Below are 23345 nucleotides of genomic sequence, written 5' to 3' on the forward strand. Positions count from 1 at the left end.
CGCCTGGCCGCCATTTCCCGGCTCTGCTCCTGCCTCCGCCCCCTCACGGCCCCGGAGCCGTGGCTGAGCTGATCCGGGTTAAAGGCTGGTTGTTTACCAGCTCTGGAAACTCTTTTTTATTTTTTTATTTTTTTTTATTTTTTCCCCTCTGTCTGCTCCTGTGGGGCAGCTCTGAAGGGTAATTGTGTGTGTGTGTCGGGGGACGGGTTGGTTGCTTTTGGTTGTTTTGGCAAGGAGGGGAAATTTGGAAGGAACAAAAGCATTGTGCACAAGGTGCTGGGGCAGAAAGCCCTGCAGGCTCAAAGCCCCAGACCTTGTGGATACCTTTATGAAAAAGAAAAAAGGGGATCCTGGAAGTTTGCTGTACCTGTCGTGCAAATCTTGTCCTTGCTTTAACCCCGTTGAACAAAATCGTCCTGCACTAAATGCATAATCCTTCCCCCCTTTCCTCCGCTTTCCCTCTCCCTCTTACTCTCCTCCCTGTTTTCCCTGTTTCCTCCTTTACTATTTTTTAAAGAGATACATATTTGCTTATTTTTATTTTAAAGCTCCAGCGTTTGCACGTAGCCTGTAGGGGATGTCAGGTGCAGGCACGGTGCCTGCTGCAGCAGCAGGGACGTGTCCGGATCAGGGGAAGCCCGACAAGAGGGCTCCCCGCAGACACCTGGGTGCAAACCCCACTCAGCGCTTCGCCTGCCCACAAAATACCCCACAATGCTGCCCTCCGGCTGTGTGTGTCCACATTGGAGGTGTCTGGGAGGTCTGCTTGGGCGTTCCTAATGGGACGGCCGCTCTGGGGTCCTGGCAGTGACTGTGGTGTCCCCCGACAGCACCCATGGAGTATGTCAGCACACGGGGAGGCTCGAGGGCTGTCGACTTCGAGGGAGCCCTCTTCTCCGGCTACGCTCCTGACGGCGGCCTCTTCATGCCCCGGAGCATCCCCTCATTGGACGGGGCCACCCTGCAGCGCTGGAGCCGCCTCTCCTACCCCGAGCTGGTGAAGGAGCTGTGCTCCCTCTTCATTGCACCCGAGCTGGTCCCGCAGAGCACGCTCAACGGTGAGCCTCAACCGGGCGGTGGGAGCTATTAGCAGGGACACGTGTGAGGATTTTGGGGTGTTTGGATGCTTCCACCTGCATTAGCCCCATCCTCTTGCAGCCCCCAGAGGATGGAGCCAGCTGCACCATCGCCTGATCCGTTCTCTTCCCTCTTTTCCCTCGCCTTGCTGGGGCTTGTTACCTTCTGGACAAGGTGTTCTCTATGTGCTGGGGACTGTGGTGATTGCAGCAGCGGTAGCTGGTGCTGTGGCACTGCTGACTGCTGGGAAGCTGCTGTGCTGGCTCCAGACCTGATATCCCATCAGGGTTTTCTGCTGCTCCATGCTTTGTAATGTTTTTAAGCCATCCCTTCCACCAGAGGGCAGCTACAACCTCTGTCTCAACAGGGTGCTGTAATAAAACTTGGGTTTCCTTTATTTTATGTTTTAACGCAGTTTGCTTTGATTGTGTCAGGTTTCCTCTGGGGGTACTCACTGTAGAGCTATTGAAGGCAACAGAGCATGTCTATATTCCTCCTAACAGCTAAGAATAACTTGTTGGATATCTGTCACCTCTCCAGCAACTGAGAGTCTTTGGCTTCGCAGAAAGCTTCCCAGGAGCATAAAGAGCACAGATGCAGGAAGCCACCGATCAAAAAAAAGTAGTTCTCTGCCTAGCCTGACATCCTCTTTAATCCTTTTCCCTCTAGATCTGATTGACAGGGCCTTCAGCAGATTCAGACACAAGGATGTTGTCCATATGTCCAGGCTGAAAGATGGGCTGAATGTTCTGGAGCTCTGGCATGGGGTTACTTATGCTTTTAAGGATCTGTCGTTGTCCTGCACTGGGCAGTTTTTACAGTACTTCTTGGAGAAAAAGCAGAAACACATCACTATTCTGGTGGGTGAGTATTCCTCTGTGTGGGGGGTAAAACTTCTGGGCAGGTCTTTACCTTGAGAGCCATCATCCCACGGCCCACCACATAGATGCCCCAGGGTGGTACTGCCTCGTGGGTGGCTGGTGAGCGATCTCCAGCCAATGCCAGGGAAGCTTCTCTAACCAAAACCATCTCATGGAGCATCTCTGCATCTTTTTCTTGAAGTGTGATGATGCAGGTTTGACGGATGTCTTGATATTTTATTTTTTTGGTTCTCTGCTGCTTTGAAACAGGGACTTCGGGGGACACAGGGAGCTCAGCCATCGAGAGTGTGAGAGGTCAGCAGAACATGGACATCTTTGTTCTGCTGCCCAAAGGGCTCTGCACGCAGATACAGGAACTTCAGATGACCACTGTCATTGAAGACAATGTCCACGTCTTTGCTGGTTGGTATTGCTGTTGGACTGTCTGTGTTGTGGTCCTGCTGTGTTGAAACTGTGACCCTGCAAGTCTGTGGGGGCTGCTGTTTTTGCAGCTGCAGCCAGCCAGGTCATTTCTATTGTGGTCACCGTGCCCAGATGTCTGGCTAACAGGAACTGTTAGCACATGTCCCCAGTTTGACAGTCAAGTGGTTCAAAGCTTCCTTTTCTTCCGGTCTCCGACTAGAGTTGTCTCCATGCAGGCATTTGGTGTTCAGCTGTACTGGATTCAACACCATTTCTTGGAACTAAAGGGCTCAAAGGTGACCCCTTCCCTCTTCCCTCACCTTCATGGGCAATTCACACAGCTAACTGTGCCCTCCCTATGGATCACCACAGAGTGCTTGAGCTGTCTTTTCCACTCAACCAGCTCTCACCGTGACATCTCACAGGAGATGCAGGCATTTGCCTTCCTAACAAATACGTATCGGTGTGAGCAAGAGCCCGGAGTGTATCTGCAGCTGGTAGGGACTGAGAATATATGTCAAAAACAGAAGCCAGATGGTGTCCACACTGTGCTACTCAAACCCTGGCTCATATAGTCCATGAGACAGACAGCTCAGGACACCCCTGGCTGCAGCAAACCCAGTGGCTTGGGTCTGGTCCTATTTGTGAGCAGAAATGCTTTGTGCCTGATGCACTGATGTCAGTAGATCTAATTTTTCCTTTCTTTTTCTGACAGCTCATGGGAACTCCGATCAAATCGATGAGCTGATCAAGGAACTGTTCGCTGATGTCGATTTTTCCAGAAAATACAATCTGATGAGCTTGAATTCGGTCAACTGGTCAAGGATTATGGTGCAGATTGCTCACCACTTCTATGCTTACTTTCAGTGTGCCCCGTCCCTGGATACCACCCCGCTGCCAGTGGTGGAAATTGTTGTGCCAACAGGAGGGGGAGGAAATATCACAGGTGAAGGGAAAAAATATGGGTTAGATAGGGACGAGAGAGAGTGTTCTATGACCTATGGACTAAAAGCGCTTTGCAAATGCTGGGTATTGCTGTTTATTAAAACACCCACTCGCTGGTAGGATTTCTTCAGAAGGCCTTACATTTATTACTCATATATGGTTATTACTCATTCAGGTGTCACTGATGATTTGCAAGGTGCAGAAAATCCCAAACCACCCCTTGATGGTGACCATAGCTATCTTGAGGATGTGCACGTTAGAAGAGGGTAGAATGTGTTTGGTCCAGAAAAGAGGAAAAATACTGTGGCTCCTGTTCCCTAAGTAAAACTTTAACAGAGGCGTGGAGTCCTGCCTAGTTCTACTCTGGTTTAGATGGTAGTGCACAGTCAAGAGAACCACTCCTAATTGCATAATCTGGCCTTTTAAATTTGAGTTCTTGATTGCCTCCATTCTGAAATAGGTGCACAACAGTTTTACTAAAGCAGTGAAGGATTTGATGCATTCAACTGCATTCAGTGTATTTCTAGGCCACCCCTCTGAGGCAGCATTAATAAGCTGCAAGAACCCCACAACTTCATCTCTCTTGCTTGAATGGCAGCTGCCTGACCTCTCAGTCCTCTGCTCGTCCATATTCAAATCTGGAGATTTTCCTGGGCTGGTTTGTTAGGAGCTTTGTGTCCCAGGATTTTATGTTCTGGGGTTCTACCAAAGCGTTTAAGATAGGTGTCTGGGAGTTTATTAGGGACTGTTGTTTGTGGCTACTTCTGAACTAGACGCCCAATCAATTTATACAGTGACTTCTTTGCTAAATCTCCTTTGAATGTTTCTTTGTCAAATGCATTTTTTCCCTTTTTTTTTTTAAGCTGGCTGTATTGCCCAGAAGATGGGTCTTCCGATTGAACTGGTTGCTGTGGTTAACAGCAACGACATCATTCACAGGGCTGTTCAGCACGGAGATTTCTCAGCATCAGAGCACGTGAAGGCTACGTTAGCATCAGCCATGGATATTCAGGTACATAATGAATTGGTACAAATGGGAAAATACTGAACATTACATATTTTCATAATTTTTTCCTTGTACTTTGTTATGCGTGGTTTGTAAGACCGTAATTCTGCCACTGGCAATGCCTCTCAGTGGTGCACTGAGAGCTGTGACTCATACTGAGCATTTATGCTGCGGACTGCTAAGCTGAGATACACCACCTTACTTTTCAGGGCTTGACTTTGTAATCTTCCTTGTTCAATGCTGAGCTTCTAGGGGTTCATTATGTGTAAGCTTAGAAAGAGAGAAATTTTCTCAAAAGCTCCGTGACACTTAGAAAAGTATAGATCCTGTCACATTCCAAGGGTTCTGTTGGTGCTTCTGAAAGGCTCTACCAAGAGCAAGAGAAGAAGGAAAGAAAGTAGAGTAGCCCAGAAGAAATGCCTCTTCTGTGGCTGTCTGCAATTTGTGCAGAGCAGAACAAGTCCCGGCAGGCAAAGGCATCAGAAATGAAAAGTCATGGAGGGACAGAAAGCAAATGCCTGGAAGCAAATACCAGCAAATAATAACAGCAAATACACTTTCATACCTACCCTGTGATCCGTGGGGATTGGATCTGCTTCCAAACAAGTGACCAAGGTCTGAAATACTTGGTGTTTTATCACCATGGCCTTAAGCTACCTGGATTTTCCAAAAGCTGTTCAAACACACTGGGAGGACTTGGGAGCCTGGAGGAACTGCCATGCTTTGCAGAGAATAAGTTGTTGTGCTCCTGTCACTGGACTACTGTGGCCAATAGCTTGAATTTCATCCTGAGGCATGAATTTGTGGGGCTCCTCAGATCTCAAAGGGTGGCTGCGCTCCTCTCTTGGCATATGTTGGGGTGGTAAGGGGAGGTGGCTGGGTGAGGTGATGGCCAGAGGGTCCCCCAAAAGCTGAACAGCTGTATCCCTCTGCCTGTCCTTCTCCAGAGCTGCATGGGATGTCATTGTTTAGCTCATGTCTGAAGCATCCATGCAGACTTTTCCGTAGCTCAGCACATCATGGGGTGGTTCATGCTGGAGTGCAACTCAGGTGGTCTCTAGCTGGGACCTGCTCAAAGCAGGGTCAGCTCTGAGGTCAGACCAGGTTGCTTGGGGTTTTGTCCTTCTGTGCATTGGGAACCTTCAAGGAAGGAGACTACACAACCTCTTTTGGTTGCCTCTTCTGTGGACTAAACTAATGCAGGAACGGTTCCTATTTAGTCACTAACTGGAAAGGTGAAGCAGGGAGTGGAGTGTGGATGACCCTTTTAAGGAGGAATTTGAGGAGAATCGCAGCAGATCTTGTGTCTTTGCAGCGTCTGAAGCAAACCAGTGTTGGTCAAGGCTCCCACTGGTGTCCCAGCCCAGTTTGACTTACTAGAGTTCGTTCAGAAAACTTCAGCGGAAACCACAGGCTGGTACGAAAGGAGGGTAAAGGGTAGGTTCTGGATGTGGGAGCAGCAGAAGGAAGGAGGGAAGAAGGGACAGCAGGAGGGTGATGCTGGAAGCACCCCTGGTAGCAGGTCATCGACGTCCTAGCGTGCTGACATGTAGCTTCTCAGGACACCCAGGTCAGGAAGCAGACGACAGCCCAAACCAGGGGACAGCCTAAAGCAAAGGGCAGGCTACGCCCAGGCTACAGTGAAGATTACAGGCTGAAGGCACTGGGAGATAATGGTGGGAAGATGAAGAACAGGAGTGGAGCCCTAAGCCACCCAGATAAGGACACGAAAGGCTGAGTAAGTCCTAATCACTCGCAAGGTAGGACAGGATGGAGAGAGAAAAGGTCACAGGTGCTGTCAGCTCTTAAAAGGTGTAAAGAACTCATCCAAAACGGGCACTTGCCTGCAACCTAGGAACAACCCCAGAGATGTGAGGAGGACCCAGTCTGGTGTCCCTTGTCCTGTCTGTCCCAGCAAGATATTTCAGCAAAACCACCTGGATGAATGTTTCTTGGTGCTTGTGAGCATGTGGGAATGAGAGAGGGAGCAGTGAAATTTGTTCGGGACCCTCCTGAATGGCCTTTCACTGAGTTTTGCTGCAGTGTCGCAACACTGGTTGCTACATAGCCATACAGACCTGTCAGGCCCTATATGTGCCTTACATGTCCCTAAAGATTATCGGTCAGCCCTGCAGGGAGCTGAGTGCCTCATTAAGTCACACAGGAGCTGCATGATTCATAGCAGCATCTGCAACACTAAGTAAACAGCTGGATATTTCTGGTTCTCGAATGCATAGTGTGTTATTAGCTTCCTTTCCTCAAGGTGATTATACAGATGTGGTCTTGCTGTCAATTCATCAGTTGTCCCCTCATTATTATTTTTTTTAATCTGATGGTCACTGCCAGACTGCTCTGACAGGTCAGAGGTCTGAAGGATATCGAGTTCCCAAAGACAAGGCTTGGGGGATGTAGCTGTGCAGGGAGAGGATGCAAAGCCCAGGGAGAAGACGCAAGCCTTCTCCAAGACAAAGGTAGCAATAGGACCTCAACCCTAATTAGACATCAGAGAATCCACACAGCTACTCTCCCTGAGACAGACAGACACGTTTCCGTGCTCACATATTGTCTTGTCATCCCAGGAGCCTTGCAACGTGGAGAGGATCCTCTGGCTGCTCTCAGGCTGTGACAGCCACCTGACAAAAGTGCTGATGGAACAATTCACTGCGTCGAAAAGCCTGAAGCTGCCGGAGGATCTGCACAGGAAGGTCAGTCCCCGTGCCCGTGCCTCTGCGTGTAAGGAGAGTTACTGTTGTCAGTTGTTTTCAACTCATTTTCAGAATTAACAAAAGTCATGTTGGAAAGTTTCCAACCTGAAGTGGAATTGTTAGGATGGAAGAGCTTTATATCAGTGCACGTCCATGGAGATGTTAATAAAAAGATGTTTTTTTTTTTAATTAAAAAAAAAAAACTCCTCTGTATAAAATTAAAATGCCTGCAACCTTTTAGGTAGGATATGAAGCTACCACCCCTTTCTTGGCCACTCCAGCGCCAGCATTAGCTGTGTATTGAGGCAGGCCGTGGTGGACTGGGCAGTGGGTGCTGGCACAAACTGAGCGTGGTGTTGGGGAGTGGGTCTGCTGGGTCCACAATTCAGCACTGACGTTGCGGTGAATGGGACCACAAGCACAAAGCAGAGCAAAATACAAGAGAAAAGTGAGTGTTTGAATGCGAGGCTCTTTGGGCCAGATACAAACTTCTGCCTTGTCCTACCCGATGCATGCTGTCCACGGTGCAGTGTCCTTTGTGCAGTGCCTGGGCCTGCTTGCATGGCAGAAAAATAATAAATAATAATAAAAAACCCACTGCATTACTAAAATAAAGATGCAATGTATTTACAATATATATGCAAAATAACATAAAAATACATTATTAAAAAACTGGGGGAAGGCGCTGCTGGAAAACGCCCCTCTCCCATCTTCAGCGGCCACCCCTTTTCTTTATTCCCTGAGGCAACCCCCACCCCAGTTTCCGCCTCCAGCTTCCCTAATCCTGCTCTGCTGGGTGCCCATGGATCAACTTCGTCGAGGGGAGCGCGTGTGGTGATGATGCCAAGTGCAAACCTCTGTTTCCCTTCCTGCAGCTCTCCGAGACTCTGCGCTCAAGCTCGGCATCTGACGAGGACATCGTGCGAGCCATGCAGCGCTGCTGGGAGGAAAACCAGTGCCTGCTGTGCCCCCACACAGCCGTGGCTGCTCACTACCACTACTCGCAGCTGGACAGCTGTGCCAGCAGGTAGGGACCTGCGTGGGAACAGCCACGGTCAGGTGTGCTGGGGACAAGAGCGTCTTCCCCACTTGTTCCTCCTGTACCTCCAGCTCGGGGCAGTCTTGCATCAAAAGCTTCCTTGTTTTTCTTTCCTTTTCAGCACGCCCCGATGTTGCTTAGCTTCAGCCTCCGCTGCCAAATTTCAGGACGCCGTGCTGCGAGCGGGCCTGGTTCCCCAGCTCCCTCCCGAAATCACCGCCCTGACGGCGATGGAGACCCGGTCCACAGCCCTGCGGCGGGGGGAGGACTGGGCACGAGTGCTCCGGGACCGCATCGCAGCTGTGGTGCAGGGGTGGGAGGCACGGCGGGGTGTTTCTGTTCCCCCGGACTGCAGGGAGTTGGCGGGCAGGTTGTCACGCAGGGCTGAGCTCTGGGGATGTGGCTGGTGATGCCTCCCAGGGCTCGTTCTCCATTCCCAGGAATTTTTGCTCATGTGTTACACTGGGTGAGGAGCCTACACTCTCTGTACAACGAATTATTCGCAGAACATACTTTGCCACTGAATTATATAGACTATTTCACAAAATTTTTGGAAAATAGCTCTGGAATTATACCCTCTTTTTCCTATAAATTCATGAAAGCTGATTGAAACGCTGAAGAAACCTATTTGTTCCATCATTACTAGCCATCACAGGAAGCTCCCTTAAAATCATCCACAATCATCACCTTCCTGAACATTACTCAGTGGCCCTGAACATCTTGTTCGAGACCCACCTGAAGGAGTATTGCCAGGCATCGCTGCCAAGCTGTTGTGGTTTTCTCCTGAGCAGCCGCTTGGTGGAAGTAACAAACATGTTTTCTGTTTCAGTAAAAATGAGCTGAGCTGTGGGCATTACATCAATAAATTACATCAATCTCCAAGGAGAGATGTCCCATGGGAGCCTCCTGGGCACTCTGGGGACCATCGCCCCTACAAAATGTGGGGTTTTGAAGCTGCAGCCCTGTGCTGGCCTTGGGAATAAGATGCTTGCTGTGGCCTTCAAAGGGACTTTTTGTAAAACAGATCACATCAAGGAGCTGGATTGAGATAGGAACTTTCTTGGTCGTGGGAGAGCTGTATCCTGCTCAGTAATCTTGTGCTGAATTACGAGGTGCTTGTTTACACCTGGGAGAGGAGGCTGATGTGCCACTCGTGGAGCTTTTCACTTTCCAAAGCTCGTGCAAAAATTAAAATGCTCAGTGCAAGCGTGAAGGGCAGAAATGGGTGGCTTTTGGGTAAAGTGGATGAGGAAAAAAGCTTGGGGCCAGTGAGCTAAGCTGGAGTTGACCTCACAGAGGTGCACACCTTGCAAGGCAACACGCCGGTCTCGGTTAACTTGTGTTTTATGGCCCAGCAGTGTTCGGAGTGGGAAATATCTCTATGCCATAGCTGCTGGAAATGAACACAGGGCTGGAGTGGATCTGCTTTCAGGGGTCATCCCTGACTACAGAAACTTAATATAATAGTGTTAAATAGTGGGCGTTGTCCCTGGGCGTGGTTATTTTAGGGGTGTCAGCCAGCAGAGCTGCTTTTTGGTGCTGTATCTCGCAGCTTTGGGTCCAAGTCCTGCTGCAGGTTCTTCCCGGGCAACTTCCACTGAAACAAATAGGAAATGGGAAATTCCCCTTATCTTCAGACTGAAACTTCTGGTCTTTCAGTACCACGTTCCCATCGTACACATATAAATATATAAATACCTCGTGTGGGAGCTGCCTCCACAAGTCATGCATCTGGCAGGAATCTCTTGTGCCTAAAAAGGGAAAAAAAAAAAGAGATGGGAATAATTACACCGGGGGGGAAAAATCCCCTTTTGCCATCAAAAAAAAAATCCCCTTTGACATCAAAGGAGGTCCTGTAATGGGAGGGTTAATTTGAAGGTTTAGTGGCATTTAGCGGGGTAAAAGTGAATGCTGTGAAGTGAATCAGCATGGGGTTTTGCAGAATGTGCGGGGAGCCTTGCCTGGGTTGCGAGCCGCCGTGCTGGCACCCGGGCTGCCTTTTCCTCTGCCCCTTGGCTCAGCCCGATGCTCCCTTCCCCGTGAAACCCTACAGGAGGGAAGGGACCCATGCCTCTGCCGAGGCTGCCCCCATCCCAAAAACGAGGTCCTTTCTTTTTGCTGCAGGAACCAGCTGATTTAAAGATAATGCAAGAAGGACAGCAAAATGCCTCTTGTTTGAGCAACAACGCAGCATCACCTTTGCTCCTAACGATGACTTGGCCTGGAGGCTGTGCAGCAAGTCACTATAAATGACAGTGGTGAAGGTGAGAACCCCCCCATCCCGTCCGAGCCCCGCGGTCAGCTGCTCCTTGCGTTCTGCTGCACGTTATTCTAGTTAGACTCCACCGCCTTCAGTAGTCGCCTCCCCAAATCTTGCGGTTCTCGGACAGGGCCGGCTGCCCGGCTGTAATTTAGCTCTTAATCATAGCTTTAGACACCCCGTGAGGGGGGAGAGGCCCGAAATTGCAGGCAGCTCCGCATCCAAGCGAAAGGTTGCAAATCCGGCCGGCCGGGAGCAGCGGGAAGGACGGGGCGAGGGGGGTCGGGCTTGCATCCCACCAAAGCCTGGTGCGTTTGCGAGCAGAAATGGAGCAGCGAGAGGCGAGCGTGCCCCCTCGCTCCTCTCCCATCCCTGAAACATCCAGCTGGGGACCCGGTCCTGGGCGGGAGGTGGAAGGGGGTTTAATTCCTAAATATCCTCTAGGGTGGGGGTGCAGTTCCAGCTGTTTTGAGGGCAGGACGCTCTGAAACCTCTCTTAGGGCTCTGGAGGCAGGAAAAGCCTGTTCCTCTGAGGATGGAGAGGGAAGGCGCAGCACGGCGTGCAGGGATGCTGCACCCCTGCAGAGGGCAATGCGCTGCCGCTCAGCGCGGTCCTGCCGTGGGGACAGGCTTGGGGACAGCTCCCGGCAGGTCCCACGGGCTGCTCGGGGAACTTGGCGCTCCCATACCGGGGCTTTTGCTCCTGTTTTGGCCCCAAAATGAGTGCTTGGAGCTCGGCTCGGCTGCTGGCTTGGTGGTGCCTCCTCACCACCCTTGAGAGGTGCTGAGGGCAGCTCAGCGTGCTCCTGGGCATGGCGAGATGTTGCTTCTATGCCATCCAGAGCTGTGCACAAATCCAGGCCAGACTTGTGAAGTAATTCATCTTGTACATCAGCCGCCCCTCACCCTTTTCCCTGGCAAAAACACCAGTTTCAGGTCCTGCACCCTGAGCAGACCTGACCTATGTGTCCAAGGAGACGATGATGCCCACAGGTGTGCGGTCATCCTCCAGGGGGACCAAGAGTCTCACCAGGGATGATCCCCAGGAGACTGGGACACACGAGGGAGATGGTTGGGACAACTGTTCCTGAACCCTGTGTGCCTCGTGGGGAGATGTAGGGTGTTGGGATGGAGTTGTTTCATCTCTCCAATCATTAACAGTGCCATTAAAAGTGCTATTAATTAAACAGGGACATGGGACGACAGGCTGTTTGCAGGGCTGGCCGAGCTAAAATGAAGGAGGATATACAAATCCAGAAAGGGCTGAGGATGTGGTTATTATTTCCCACAAACAGAGCAGTGCAGCCTCTCTCCATCCCCATCCACCAGCTCATGGGCACCTACCCTGTTCCTCCTGCACACGGGGCTGATTTTGGGGCATTTCCTCAGCCAAACGGGGCGTCACGTCCTCCTCCAGCGTTCCCTTTATGGGCTGGAGGGAGGAGCCCGCAGCGCGGTGAATTGGAAGCCAATTCTTTAAAACAGCATTCTGAAGGTTTGGGAGTTGAATTATTATTTATAATACCCTGGGGGCGCCGTGTAATTTATGGACAGGTATGAAGACAAGTAGGCGCTCAGACATGGGGATGAGCCCGGTGTAAATGCCGAGATAGAAAGATAGATAGATGGATAGATGGAGATAAGCTTCTTGGCCAGGACAGCTGGAGATTGAAAGGCGTGCTCCTATAGATTTCGGCTGTCCTAGGGTAATAGCTACTACACCAGTACTCCCACTCCATAAAAAGTCATCTCAAATCTGGTGCAAATGGTTTGTTTACTCCTTTTTTTTTTTTTTTTCCTTAAATTAATTTATCCCAAGTGCAAGAAAAAAAAAAAAAGTTGCTTTGTTGTTGCAATTTGCTGCTAGGCATTCCTATGTGTGCTAATGATAAGTATTAATTAAATAGCTTGCTGTTGTCTTTTAAATGCAGTTCTTTCAGGCTGTAATTAAACACAGACACCCAGCCCTTTCTGTCTGCTTAGAAAGAGGCAGGCAGGCCTCCGGAGCTCTGCACTTCTTTCCTTGTAGCATGAGAGAAGTGGAAAATGAGGCAAAACCAGTTTCCACTGAAAACTCACCACCCTGTGCATGTCCTTCACGGGGAAAGCAACCAGCTAAAGGAAATTAAAGGAATGCGACTTCCAAGATACCAGCCCTGCAATCAAAGTAAGTTTATATGCCCTTAAGATTTTGCAGCTTCATACATTTTAAAGGCGGAGGAGATGGCTTTGCTTGATCCCTGTGCAAGGCAGGCTGCTGAATACCACTCTGCCGTGTTCATCGAGCCCAGCAACTTTTTGGCTTGTGAACATCTTGATGTGAAGATCTGGAGATAAGAGTCCATCCCTCCTACTCGCTCGGTAGTTTTTTTCGCCCTTGCTGCGAAGGAGCAGGCAGTGGTGTAAGTCACCGTCCTGGCGCTGCTCCTGTGGCCAATATTGATCTTGCAGCTTGGGGTGCTGGGGAAACCCTCTCGCCTCCCCGGCCTCAGCGAGAAACTCAGCACAAACACTCTCTGGCAAAGCAAATTAAAAAGTCAGATGCTCACAGGAGAGAAGGCAACCCCCAGATAAAACTCTCAAGCCATCCACGATGCTGAACAGCACCTCCACCTGACGTTATTCCTGCCCTTAAAGGCAAGCAGGCTTTGCTCACCTAAGATGCTGCTGCTCATCAATACACACACACGGAGGGGTGCTGCTGGTGTTATTCACAGAGCGGCGGCTGGCTCGGGGACGAGGACACAAGCCGTGGTGGCACTGTGAGGTGTGTTTCTCTCTGGGGCTAGAGGGAGCCTGAAGCTGTGCCAGCTCCTCACGTGGGGAAAAATGGGGATGGTGAAGAGCGTCAGCGCAGCACAAACAGCGTGGAAGGTGCAGAAGCTGCACGTGTGTGTTTGTATGAATGCAAACACAGGAGGTTGCATTTGTGTCATTTATAACCTGAGGTCTGTAGCGCCCGTATAACAAATCTGCAGGTGATCTATGATAGCCGCGCTGCCTGCCTGCAAAGGCGTCCCCAGTTTGGGACGGTGATACTCCTTCACCCTGACAGCTCCCATCCTTTCCAGAAAGCAACCACAACCCTTTAGGGTGCCAAGACTCACTTTTTCAGCTGGATGAAGCCAAGGCTGAATTTCCCATGCGCTTTTCTGTGTCCCCAGCCCCACAGCTTGGTCTGCCCCGAAGTTTCCATGCCGCCAGACGGGCACCCATGGGGCACAGGATGGGATCTGGGGACAGAGGTCTCAGGAGAGGATTTTTCCTGATTATTTGCATTTTAGGAAGGAAGGGGAAAGAAAAAAAATGAAAGGAGAAAGAAAAGCTAGCTTGCATTTAGAAATTATATATTTAATTGAAAAGGAATTTGGGTTTGTTTGGGTTGTAATAAAATATTTTTTCCACCAAAAATAAGCTGGTTTTGATCAGAAAATAAAAAAATAATCTGAGCCTTCCCTTCCCCCCCCCCCCCCCCTTTCCACTCTATTTTTAAACTCCAATGACTTACTTTTATTCAAAAGGGATACAATTATGTTTAATCTTTGGGAAAGGAAGCAAAGTAGATTATTTAGAAATTTTGGAAATCTGAGAAATCTTTAAAACACTGCATCCAGAGAAAGCAGCACCTCATCTTGAATGATTTTCACCTCCTCAAGTCCACAATATCTGACTGGGGGAAAAGGTAATGGAGGTGAAATGTGGGGCCTTGCTGGAACAAGGGGGCTGGTGAAGAGAGGAGGTGGAACGGAGAATTACAATCACCTGCCTGCGGGAGGGTGATGCTTTCAGAAAAACAGAAAAAATAACAATTCCTGTTGAAAAATAGAGGAGCAGTGAGCGCAGGAGGACAGAGGTGTTTCATGTGATTCTGCACTCTCCATCTCCTTGCTTTTGCTTTACAGCTCCTGGGTGTTCGCACGCGAGCATGAAACATCAGCGGGACGCTGAGCTCAGGGATGGGAGAGGCAGAAGGAGGACGTGCGTGTGAACGCAGCGCTATTTGGGTACGCCACGGATGGAGCAGGACCTAAGCGAGACCTTGTCTCGAGATGGAAAAATGGCATTTTCTCCACTGAAGTTTACAAGCAGAGCTTTAAGCAAAAGCCAGGATGGGGACAGGACCCTTTGCTGCAGCGGGGATCCCTCCTGCTGCCCGTGGCACCGCTCGGGCTCTGTCCCCAGCTCCCCGCGGGGTGCAGCCATCCCAGCCTCCGGGATGCTCGCGGGGATTAGCTGCGCTGTGCTCCCTCAGCCCATCACGTGCGTCCAGGAGTTTTAATTGTTGCCTTTAAGATAATTACAGGCTGGAGGCGGCGAGCAGGAAGAGCCCCGTGGATTCGCACCAGGGCTTGAGCGCACTGTTGTGCACGGTACAGGAGATTTGCCCCGGAGCAAGTGGGGTACCCCAGGGAGAGCACCCCCCAGCCTGGGTGCAGGGTTAAATCCCTTTGCAGGTTCGTCCCCGAGCCAAGCTGTCACTTCCCAGCCCATCGACTGGTCAGGGTGGGCAGCTGCAAGGGGCACCTTCGCTCAGACCCTGCACTCCCAGTGAGGTGAACCATACAATTTTTATTTTTTAAGGAAATTATGGTTAATCCTGGTCCATTTCTGCCTATCCATCCTCCATGGCCGGAGAAACCCTCTCCCTGATTTTTAAGGGAGGCAACCTGCTTGTTTTTGAGATCTCCAGCCAGTGTGAAACCCAGCAAGGGGCTCTTGTCCTCGCATTTGTAGTAGACTCTGTGTTTTAAAATAAAGGTGAGATTTCAGCCAAAGACAAGAACTTGCTCTCCTTCAGGCTGCTGATTGCAGGGAGCCTCGTGGCACCGTTCGGGAGGGTCAGGCTGCCTGCAGACATTGAGCCCTGCAGTTAAGGCAATGGTAACAGGGCTCTGCACACTGAGGATGCGATTTTGTTTAGTATTTAGCCCATCAAAATCCTTAAAAGAGCACTTCCTTAAACTGCCTCCCTTTTCCCACCCTAGCTCCTATCCTGGGAATAAACCCAGCAGGAAAACAGGGAAATGGCTCCAACCTGAAAACAGCCTGGAGGAGAGCTGGCCCCTGGGTACGGGGACAGGATTCAGGACCCCGGGGTGAGCTTTGGGGACACGTTTGGCACTTGCAGAGCTACATCTTTGGGCACGGTGTTGGACCTAAAACCCACCCAGAGCCAAATCCGGGCAATCTGAGGGGCTCCCGAAGGAAGGGCCATTCACTGCCCACCGTCCCTGCCATGGGACGCGTTGGCAGAGGGGTGACACGGTCACCTATCGCTGTGTTACCTCCCACCCCTGCTGCTCTCACGGACACCCGTATTTCTGCAAACGTTTGTTTTGCAGCTCCAGTAATGACGTGCTTGCTCCCTGAGACAAAATTGCTGGGCCTGGCGTTATCTAACAAACTCGTTTTGGCACAAGCGCCTCCGTACCAGCCTTTTCTGCCCATTCCCGGGATTATCAGCCATCTCTGCAGCCAGCCCCAGCCCTCGTCTCTCATTCCTAGTTAATTGGTGTGAAATTGGAGCAAGTTCTCAGGTGATAATGTGTTTGCATTTACTGCTTCACTGAACCACCCTCGCCACTCAATCCCAGCTTCATTAAAGCCTCAAGCGGAGCTTTTGCTCCTGGCTGTGAGCTTCAAACCCTATTTCCTGCGTGGCAGACACACAGCCTAACACATGTCAGGCCGACAGCTTGAGCGGAGCTGCCGATAACGAGCAGGATCCGGCCCTGGGCACTGCTCCGGGAAGATCAGCCTCGAGTCGGAGCGATGCTCCGAGTCCCCACCATGGCTTTCCGCAAGGCTTCGCGCCGCGCCGGTTGGCTCCCGCGCTTGGGAAGGCATATTTTGTGCCCTTTAATTATCTTTGATTAATGAATGAATTAATTTCTTTTTTTTTTTTTTTTTTTTTTCCTGCAGTGCTTTGAAGATAAAAAGCGTTCACCTGAATTCCATGATTAGTATTTAAAGACTCAAACGAAATATTTGTAGGCAGAGAAACCTAACCAAGGAATGCCTGTGTTCAGACACTCAATGGGGCCCATTCACAGGGACGGATTCCACGGTTATTATTAGCAATAGGGTTATCTTTGGCATCATCTTTTTATGCACAACATGCTATTGGATTCCACCCTCCTGTTTCGTGCGGGCCTCGGGGCAGGAGGCATACAAATTAGAGCGGGTTCAAGCCTTGCAAGTGTTTTTCTTGCAACCAGGGTTGAAGTTTGGCGAGATCCACTGCGGTTATATTTAGGATCATTTGGGAGGGTTTTGGTGCAAGTCGGGCACCCTGGGATGCTCACAGCCTGGGGGGAGAAGTGCATGGCTGGGGGAACGTCAGGTTTGCCAGAAAACCCTTTTATCTCAGCTGACAAGTGACAGAAGGTGGAAAAATGGTCTCAGCTTGTGCCAGAGGTGGCTCTGAGCATCCCCTTGGTGTGTGAGGCTTCACAGGTCCATCCATGGCTCTGGGCTCTGACAGGTCTGGACACAGCAGGGATGGGGATGCCCGGAGGCACGCGTTGGGGAGCCAGGGCTCTGCTAGCACAAGCATCTTTGTGCCAGGCTGGATGTGCCAAGGGGTCCCGCCTGTCCCCAGCCCCACAGAGCCCGGCACAGGGATGCTGGGGATGGCTCGATCTGGCCTGAGAGCAGCTGCTGCTTAATTTGATTGCATTTCTTGCTGCTGGGGAGCTGAAGGTAGGAATTGGGGTTGTGGTGGTGGTTTTGTGTTGCTTTTTTTTTTTTTCTATTTTTTTTTAATGAGTGGTGGGTGTGATTTTCAAACGCGCTCCCCTCCGGCACGTCTCCGCCAGCGAGCGCCCTGCGATGCCCACAGCCACCTCCCTTTACGTCCCGCCCTGTCCTTCTCCCCAAATCCAGCCACGGGTGGGAGGAGGCGAAGCCAGATTCCGTTCAAGTCCCTCATCCCCCATAGCTCAGGCTCCCTGCAGCACCCCAGCCCTGTCGGCCACCCCAAAACCCTCCCCCAAAATCCCAGCACTCATCGTCCTCGCTGCGGGCAGAGCCGAAACGCATCGAGGCGCATCGAAGGCTGGCCGGCGTGGCTTTCAAACGGCGCGGCGATCCCCTGTAGCCTAGTTTTTAGGGAAAGCATTTCATAGCTGGTTTTTCTCTTTGTGACTAAACGCGGTTATTAGGCCCTGAGTGCATCATTAAACCTGTTATTAAAAGTAAATGCGCTAAGCAGAATAGACCGGTGCGCAGCAAGCTCGTCCAGGACGCTGGACCCTCTGGAAAAGTCATTACCATTTGTATTCAAAGTGAACCTAGTTAAGAACATATTGGACTAATTCAGGGCCTTAGAGCTACTAAAATGACTGCCATTAAAAATAAATATGTTAGGCAGAATGTGCTGCATAATTAGGATTATTACAGTGTTTACTCTGATTGTCTTGTATGCTGGCCTCTCATTTAAGAGGCTATTTGTATGTATATAGAATATATATGTTATATATACATATACATTCGTGGTAATGTTTCTAACTATATATATTTGGTTATCTGCTGTGTTAAAATGTCTCTGCAGGAGAAATTTGACTTCCTCGTTGCAGGATGAGACAGAGCCCTGGCGGGATGAAGTCCTGGACAAAGCCATAGGGGAGAAAAATAAATAAATCTTGGCTACATAAAAGTTTGTGGCCGCGGTCCAGTGTCCGTTGAGTTCAGTGGGAACCTTCCATTGACTTCGCCGCGCTGGGTCAGGCCTCAGGAATGTGCTTCCTGCTTTGATGGTTTTGCTATTGGAAGGTCAGCTCAGAAAATCAGAAAATCGGGAGCTTTGCTCTCCATGGGCAGCTCCCAAGCTGAGCACCACCAGGCTTCCTCGACTCGCACGCTGACCCGGTTTCAACCTGGTTGCTGTGACTCACATGTCCCCAGGGAGGTGGCGGGGTGGGATCATGTCCCCGACGTGGAGCTCTCCCAGACCGGGGTCCTGGGGTCTTCCTGCGGCTGGGATGGAGGGATGGGATGGTTTGTCCCCGTAGTTTGGGATGTGGGGGTGATTTTCGCCTTTCCGACTTCTGAGACCTCCCTGTCTCCTGTCTCTGGGTGGGAAGGTGGCCTCAATGCTAGACCACGTAAGTGGGGCTGGTCTCTCATATAATACAATATAATACAATACAATGCAATAAAATCACACACCTACAATATATAATACATATCATGAATAGAATAAAGCAGAACCAAGCAGAAAATCAGTGCTTTACTGCTTTTCAGAGCTCACACAGGGATCAGCACACTGAGTGCAGTTGCCTCCCGGGGACCTGTATGGGAGCTGAGGTTTCATGAGGCTGAGAAGGACCTTTACGAGATGGCCTAGCCCCTGCCAGCCAGGCCAAGGTACCTTCTCCTGTAATTCCTCTGGGAGTACCTCCAGCACCCCTCAGCACTAGAGGAGGTAGGACCACAGGTCAGGGAGGAAAAACTATACCAAGAAATGGCGTGGGAGGGGGGAGAGCCCTTGAAAAGCAGCCTGTGAACCCTATGAAGGGTTTAGCTTTGTTCATTAATTACAGCAAAAGAGATAAAGGCCAATTAAATTCTGCTGGGTGGCAGTGAGCAGCATCTTCCCCTCCAGCCCTTCTACCAGGGGTGCTCGGGGTCTGTGTCCTCGGTGGTGAGGCCACCCCAACTGCACGCTGCAGCCAGCGGGGCCACCCTGGGTGTCCCCGGGGGTCTCAGGCTGCCAGCATGCACCAGCCCATCACTCGTGGGTTTGCCCCACCGGTGTGGCTCCATGAGTGTTTCTCAAGCTGGCATGACCCCAAAAGCTCACTGGCGTAAGGGAGATAGATAAGCATCCACCCCTCGCTTTCTAGGAATAGGGCTAGTCATGTCAGTAGATGGCACTATTTCTTCTGCGATAAATGCAGGTGGTTCCCACTGCAGCTCTGAGCCACCAGCCGGGCCTGGCAGGAGAAACACAGAATCACAGAATGGATGAGGTTGGAAGGGACCTCTGGAGGTCGTCTGGTCCAACCCTGAGCTCAAGCAGGGCCACCGAGAGCAGGGTGCCCAGGACCATGTCCAGCAGAAGCACTGGGCTGAAGGCAACTTGTTTCCCAGAACCATTTTCAGCATTGAAGATCCAGAGATGTGGAGGGCCCAGCGGTGGGCTCAGTGCGGGACCATGGTCAACCGAGGCCAGGAGCCAGGTGGAGGGTCTCCAGGGCCTCCCTGCAGAGACCCGTCCTCTTGGAAGTTGCCTTTGTGTTGGGTTCGGTGCCCAACAACGAGCAAACCATCCTCAGCCCAAACCTCAAGCAGTGCTGCCAAACCACGGTGCTGCTTGTTTTCTGTCATTTCTTTTTTTAGGATTGAAATTCACCGTTTGCTGCTAATTCTCCAGGTGGAACGGGAGGGGAGAACAGCTTCTGCAGCCCTCCCTGCTCCCCTTCACCTGTACCCAGCTCTGGGTGTGAGCATCCCTGGATGCTCTTGACCGGAGAAATGCCAACGTCAGTGGGTTTCATTTGGAGAAGACCCAAAGTGGGGCTCACCACCCTTGTAGGTTGCATAGGCCCCTAATATCAGCTAGAAACCCCCTTTCCCAACCCTTGGGGAATGGCAGGACCCTGGGGCGATTGCCTCCTGCCCCATTGGCTCCGTCTGTACCCATGCCATGCTGGTGGCTGGCCGGGGGTCACCCTCCTCCTCGCTGAAACAAACTGCATCTCCCAGAGGTGCTCCCGAGCCCAAGTGAATATTTAAATAATAAAACGAAACCCTGCTGGTGGGAGTACAGCTGCTATTACACTTATTATTTAATTGTGGCGGTGTTTCAGAGCCCTAGGCGTGCACCTGGACCCCTCGTGCTAGGTGCTGTACAAACAGGACGGAGGAGAAGACTTTGGCGTTGAAAGGCACTGAGTCATTCCTTCGCCCTCTCATCTGAAACCTCAGCTTTGTCTAAAACCTTTCGGATTTTGTTTAATGGGTGCAGCTAATGGTGAGGTAATCAGGGAGCCTTTCGACACAAACTGAGCAATCAGTGGGTTGGATGCCTTTTGATCTCTCACGGCGGAGCAAAGGCGCTGCGAGGAGAAGCCGCGCGGTGGGGTACCAGGAGATGCTGAGCTCCCACTGCAGCGCAGCGGCCACAGAAGTGGGTGGCTGAGCCCAGCCCAGGGATGCTTTTCCCGTGCTGGGACCTTTGTGCCGGGACCCATCCAGGGAGGAGGTGTCCCACTCGCCCTGGTGCCACAGCTCCGTGCATGTCAGGGCTCCATGAGCACGTCCCCACCACCACTCGGAAGCCACCCAAGAGGAGATGGGGACCGCAGAGGATTACCATTCTGCTCCATCTCCTGCAGAAAGGAGATGTCTCTGCAAGAATTGCTGCTGGTCGGACATCAATTTCACTCTGTTGTCCATAAATGCACCCAAACCAAGTGGTGGGTGCAAGCCGTGGCCTCCAGGATGTCCTGCTCTCATCTGGCCTGCTCCATCTCCTTGCTTCCCAGAAGAAAACCATGGAAAGAGGAGAAGGTCCCCAGCAGGTTGCCCCAGCAGAGCAGTGGTCAATAGTGGCCCTGGGGAGGGGTGGCTGGTCTCTGCTGGGGTGGTTAGCACAGGTTGTCCCTCCTGTGGTCATGCATGCCGTGCAAAGCCAGGCCAGGGCAGGAGAAGTCCTCTTGGCTTTTCCTCTCCCGAGGATGACCTCACCTTTGCTGTTTGTCAACATCTGGTAGGGGTGTGAGCTGGGGCAATGGTTCTGCAATGACAGAGGCCCTAAGGTAACTGCATGAAGTTATACTTGTAGGTACATTCTTTCACACTGATATTTTGCCTGGCAAGCTGGTACAAGCTACACCTGCAGGACTCCTTTCCCTTCCTGCTGGTGTGAGCTGGGCTTCCTCAGGAGATCAGTGCTGGCACAAGGGTGGTGATGGTGGGACTCCAAGGTGGTATTGCTCCTCTCCCACCATCTGGCACAGACACCGTGTTGTACAGGCTCAGGGGCCACATCTGCAGTCCCCCAACGTCCCAGCCTTGTGCAAAGAACCCATTTTCAGCTCAGTCGTATAGCTGGGACCAAGCCCTAGCAGCTCCATGGTCAGCTGGATGAGCCACTGCATGGCCATGAAGAAGGGGATGAAGGACATGTGAACAGGGCAGGGGACAGCTGGGCTTGGTCTGAGAAAACACCATCCTTCTCAGTGCTTGTGCTATGGCAATATCCTTTGGAAAAAAATAAAAATAAAAATGAAAAAGCAAAAAACTTGAAGGAGTGTGCTTAGAGGTGCTGCCCTAGAAGCAATGGAGTTGAGAGGTGCCCCCTCCTTTTCATTGGTGTTCAACTCCTGGAATGGGGGTAAATGTCCGGTGGAGGTAGGTCTGGCCCTGTTGATGTCAGTTAAGAGGCATCATTTTTAGGAGGTGTAATATAAATAATAGCAGGTGTCACAGCTGGCTGACCAACGTAAATGATAATATGGATAAACATGAGTTTTATCATAAGGAAATGGAATGGAATGGATAACAGGAGGAAATCCAACTGGGGATCATGGCTAAAGATCCACCTGAGCACCAGAGCCTCCTGTTCAGCACCAGGAGGGAAGGTTTGCTGTTGTGCTTTGTATTAAACATCTCCCTAGGGCTGGCACAGGTTGGTGGGCTGAGCTGGTGCAGTCGCAGGTTGGTGAGGTCCCAAACTGATCTGGCTCGCTGTGTCACTGCGTGGCAGTGCTGGGAGCCTGGGGACAGGCCACTCATAGGTTGGCTTTACGTGGAGTGAGGAGCAGGGACTAAATGCCCACACTGCCTAGGAGCTCCAGCACAGATCTCATCCAGTCAGGGACATCCCTGTGGGGAATATCAACTTTTTCACCCCCCAACCCCATTTTATGGATCTTTCACCCTGGTTCCAACTGGGCCTCACTTATCCTGGTTTCTCCCACAGTAATGCAAATCCTTATCTCCCCCAGCTTCAGCCACCAAGGGTGGGAACCGTACATCTAAATGCGGACAGGTAAAGGCCTAGAGGTCTTGCTATGCTCCCTTTATAGCTGATGGAGATCTAATCTGTATAGTCAGTGAATTTAGGGTGTAGCTCGTCCTGTCTTAAAGCAGTTGAGAGCAGAAGGGGTGAATTGCACTTCCATAGGGCCTTTGGTGACTGCAAAGGTTGCTGAGGTACCTGCTCAGCTCCAGAAGTCAGCCCTGCAGAGCCTGGCTGGTGAGTGACACGAATGCCACCCTGCTGCCACCTGGGTGCTCCTTCGATAGTGAGGGGAGGAAAAAACCACCCACAGGGTGCCTCACAGACACCTCAGAAGGTGGAGCAGGATGGTCCGTCCTGGCTGTCCAGCCTCTTGCTGTGAACCACAGATATGCCACACATGGAATTTAAGAGGTGACTTAGGAGATGAACGTCCTCACACCAGGCCTCTGGAGAGCTCATGAGTGTGGGCCCATGGCTGTGGCTGCGAGAAGACCACAGCAGGGCAGAGCAGGCCAGGGCCATTCCTGCATGCCCCCTGTGCCCTGTCAGCACCCCCAGGGGATCCCAAACGGGGCTGCGGCTCCAGCCTGGAAGGCCTTGGGACCATGGGAGGGCCCAGTTGTAGAGATGGAGCCTGTGGCTCAGGACCAGGCGTAAACGTGGACGGTTTAGTGGGTGACATTGGTAGCAGGGTGATGGTTGGAGCAGATGATCTTGGAGGTCTTTTCCTACCCTAATGATTCTATATGGGATTGGGGTAGAAACCCAAACCCAAACTTGGGGGCAGGGACTAGAGTAGGGCCCGGCATCTCCAGCAAAGAAACCTTGTGGACCAGGACGTGCTTGTGGGAGAAGGCATCTTGCACCCCTTGCGTTTCCTCTCCCTGGATCCAACCAGGTGATGCTTGAGGAGCTTCTGGGAGCTACAATCACCTTCTGCTTCCACGCTGGTGTGGCCAGGGCAGTGGTGTCCACACCTGGAACCTGCCAGACCAACAGCAGTTCATACGTGTTCATGAAGGCTCTGCTCTGAAACACTGAACTCATCCTTGGCTTTCA

At 51.3% G+C, this 23345-nt stretch overlaps 1 protein-coding gene and 1 long non-coding RNA gene across 2 annotated transcripts; both read left to right on the forward strand.

Moving 5' to 3' along the window:
- THNSL2 (threonine synthase like 2) lies at positions 1–8661 on the forward strand. The gene is given in 10 exon segments (XM_040556148.1): positions 1–178; positions 831–1058; positions 1747–1941; positions 2208–2360; positions 3076–3306; positions 4169–4317; positions 6891–7016; positions 7892–8043; positions 8177–8400; positions 8403–8661. Coding segments are annotated over 9 exon segments (1494 nt in total). The 5' UTR covers positions 1–178; positions 831–835; the 3' UTR covers positions 8444–8661.
- Positions 8662–10184: 1523 nt separating this feature from the next.
- LOC121069715 lies at positions 10185–17729 on the forward strand. The gene is made up of 3 exons (XR_005819573.1): positions 10185–10319; positions 12345–12482; positions 14218–17729. It is a non-coding gene; the product is annotated as an uncharacterized LOC121069715 (long non-coding RNA).
- Positions 17730–23345: the final 5616 nt, after the last annotated feature.

Source organism: Cygnus olor, chromosome 4 (assembly GCF_009769625.2).
Source record: "Cygnus olor isolate bCygOlo1 chromosome 4, bCygOlo1.pri.v2, whole genome shotgun sequence".
NCBI lineage: Eukaryota > Metazoa > Chordata > Aves > Anseriformes > Anatidae > Cygnus > Cygnus olor.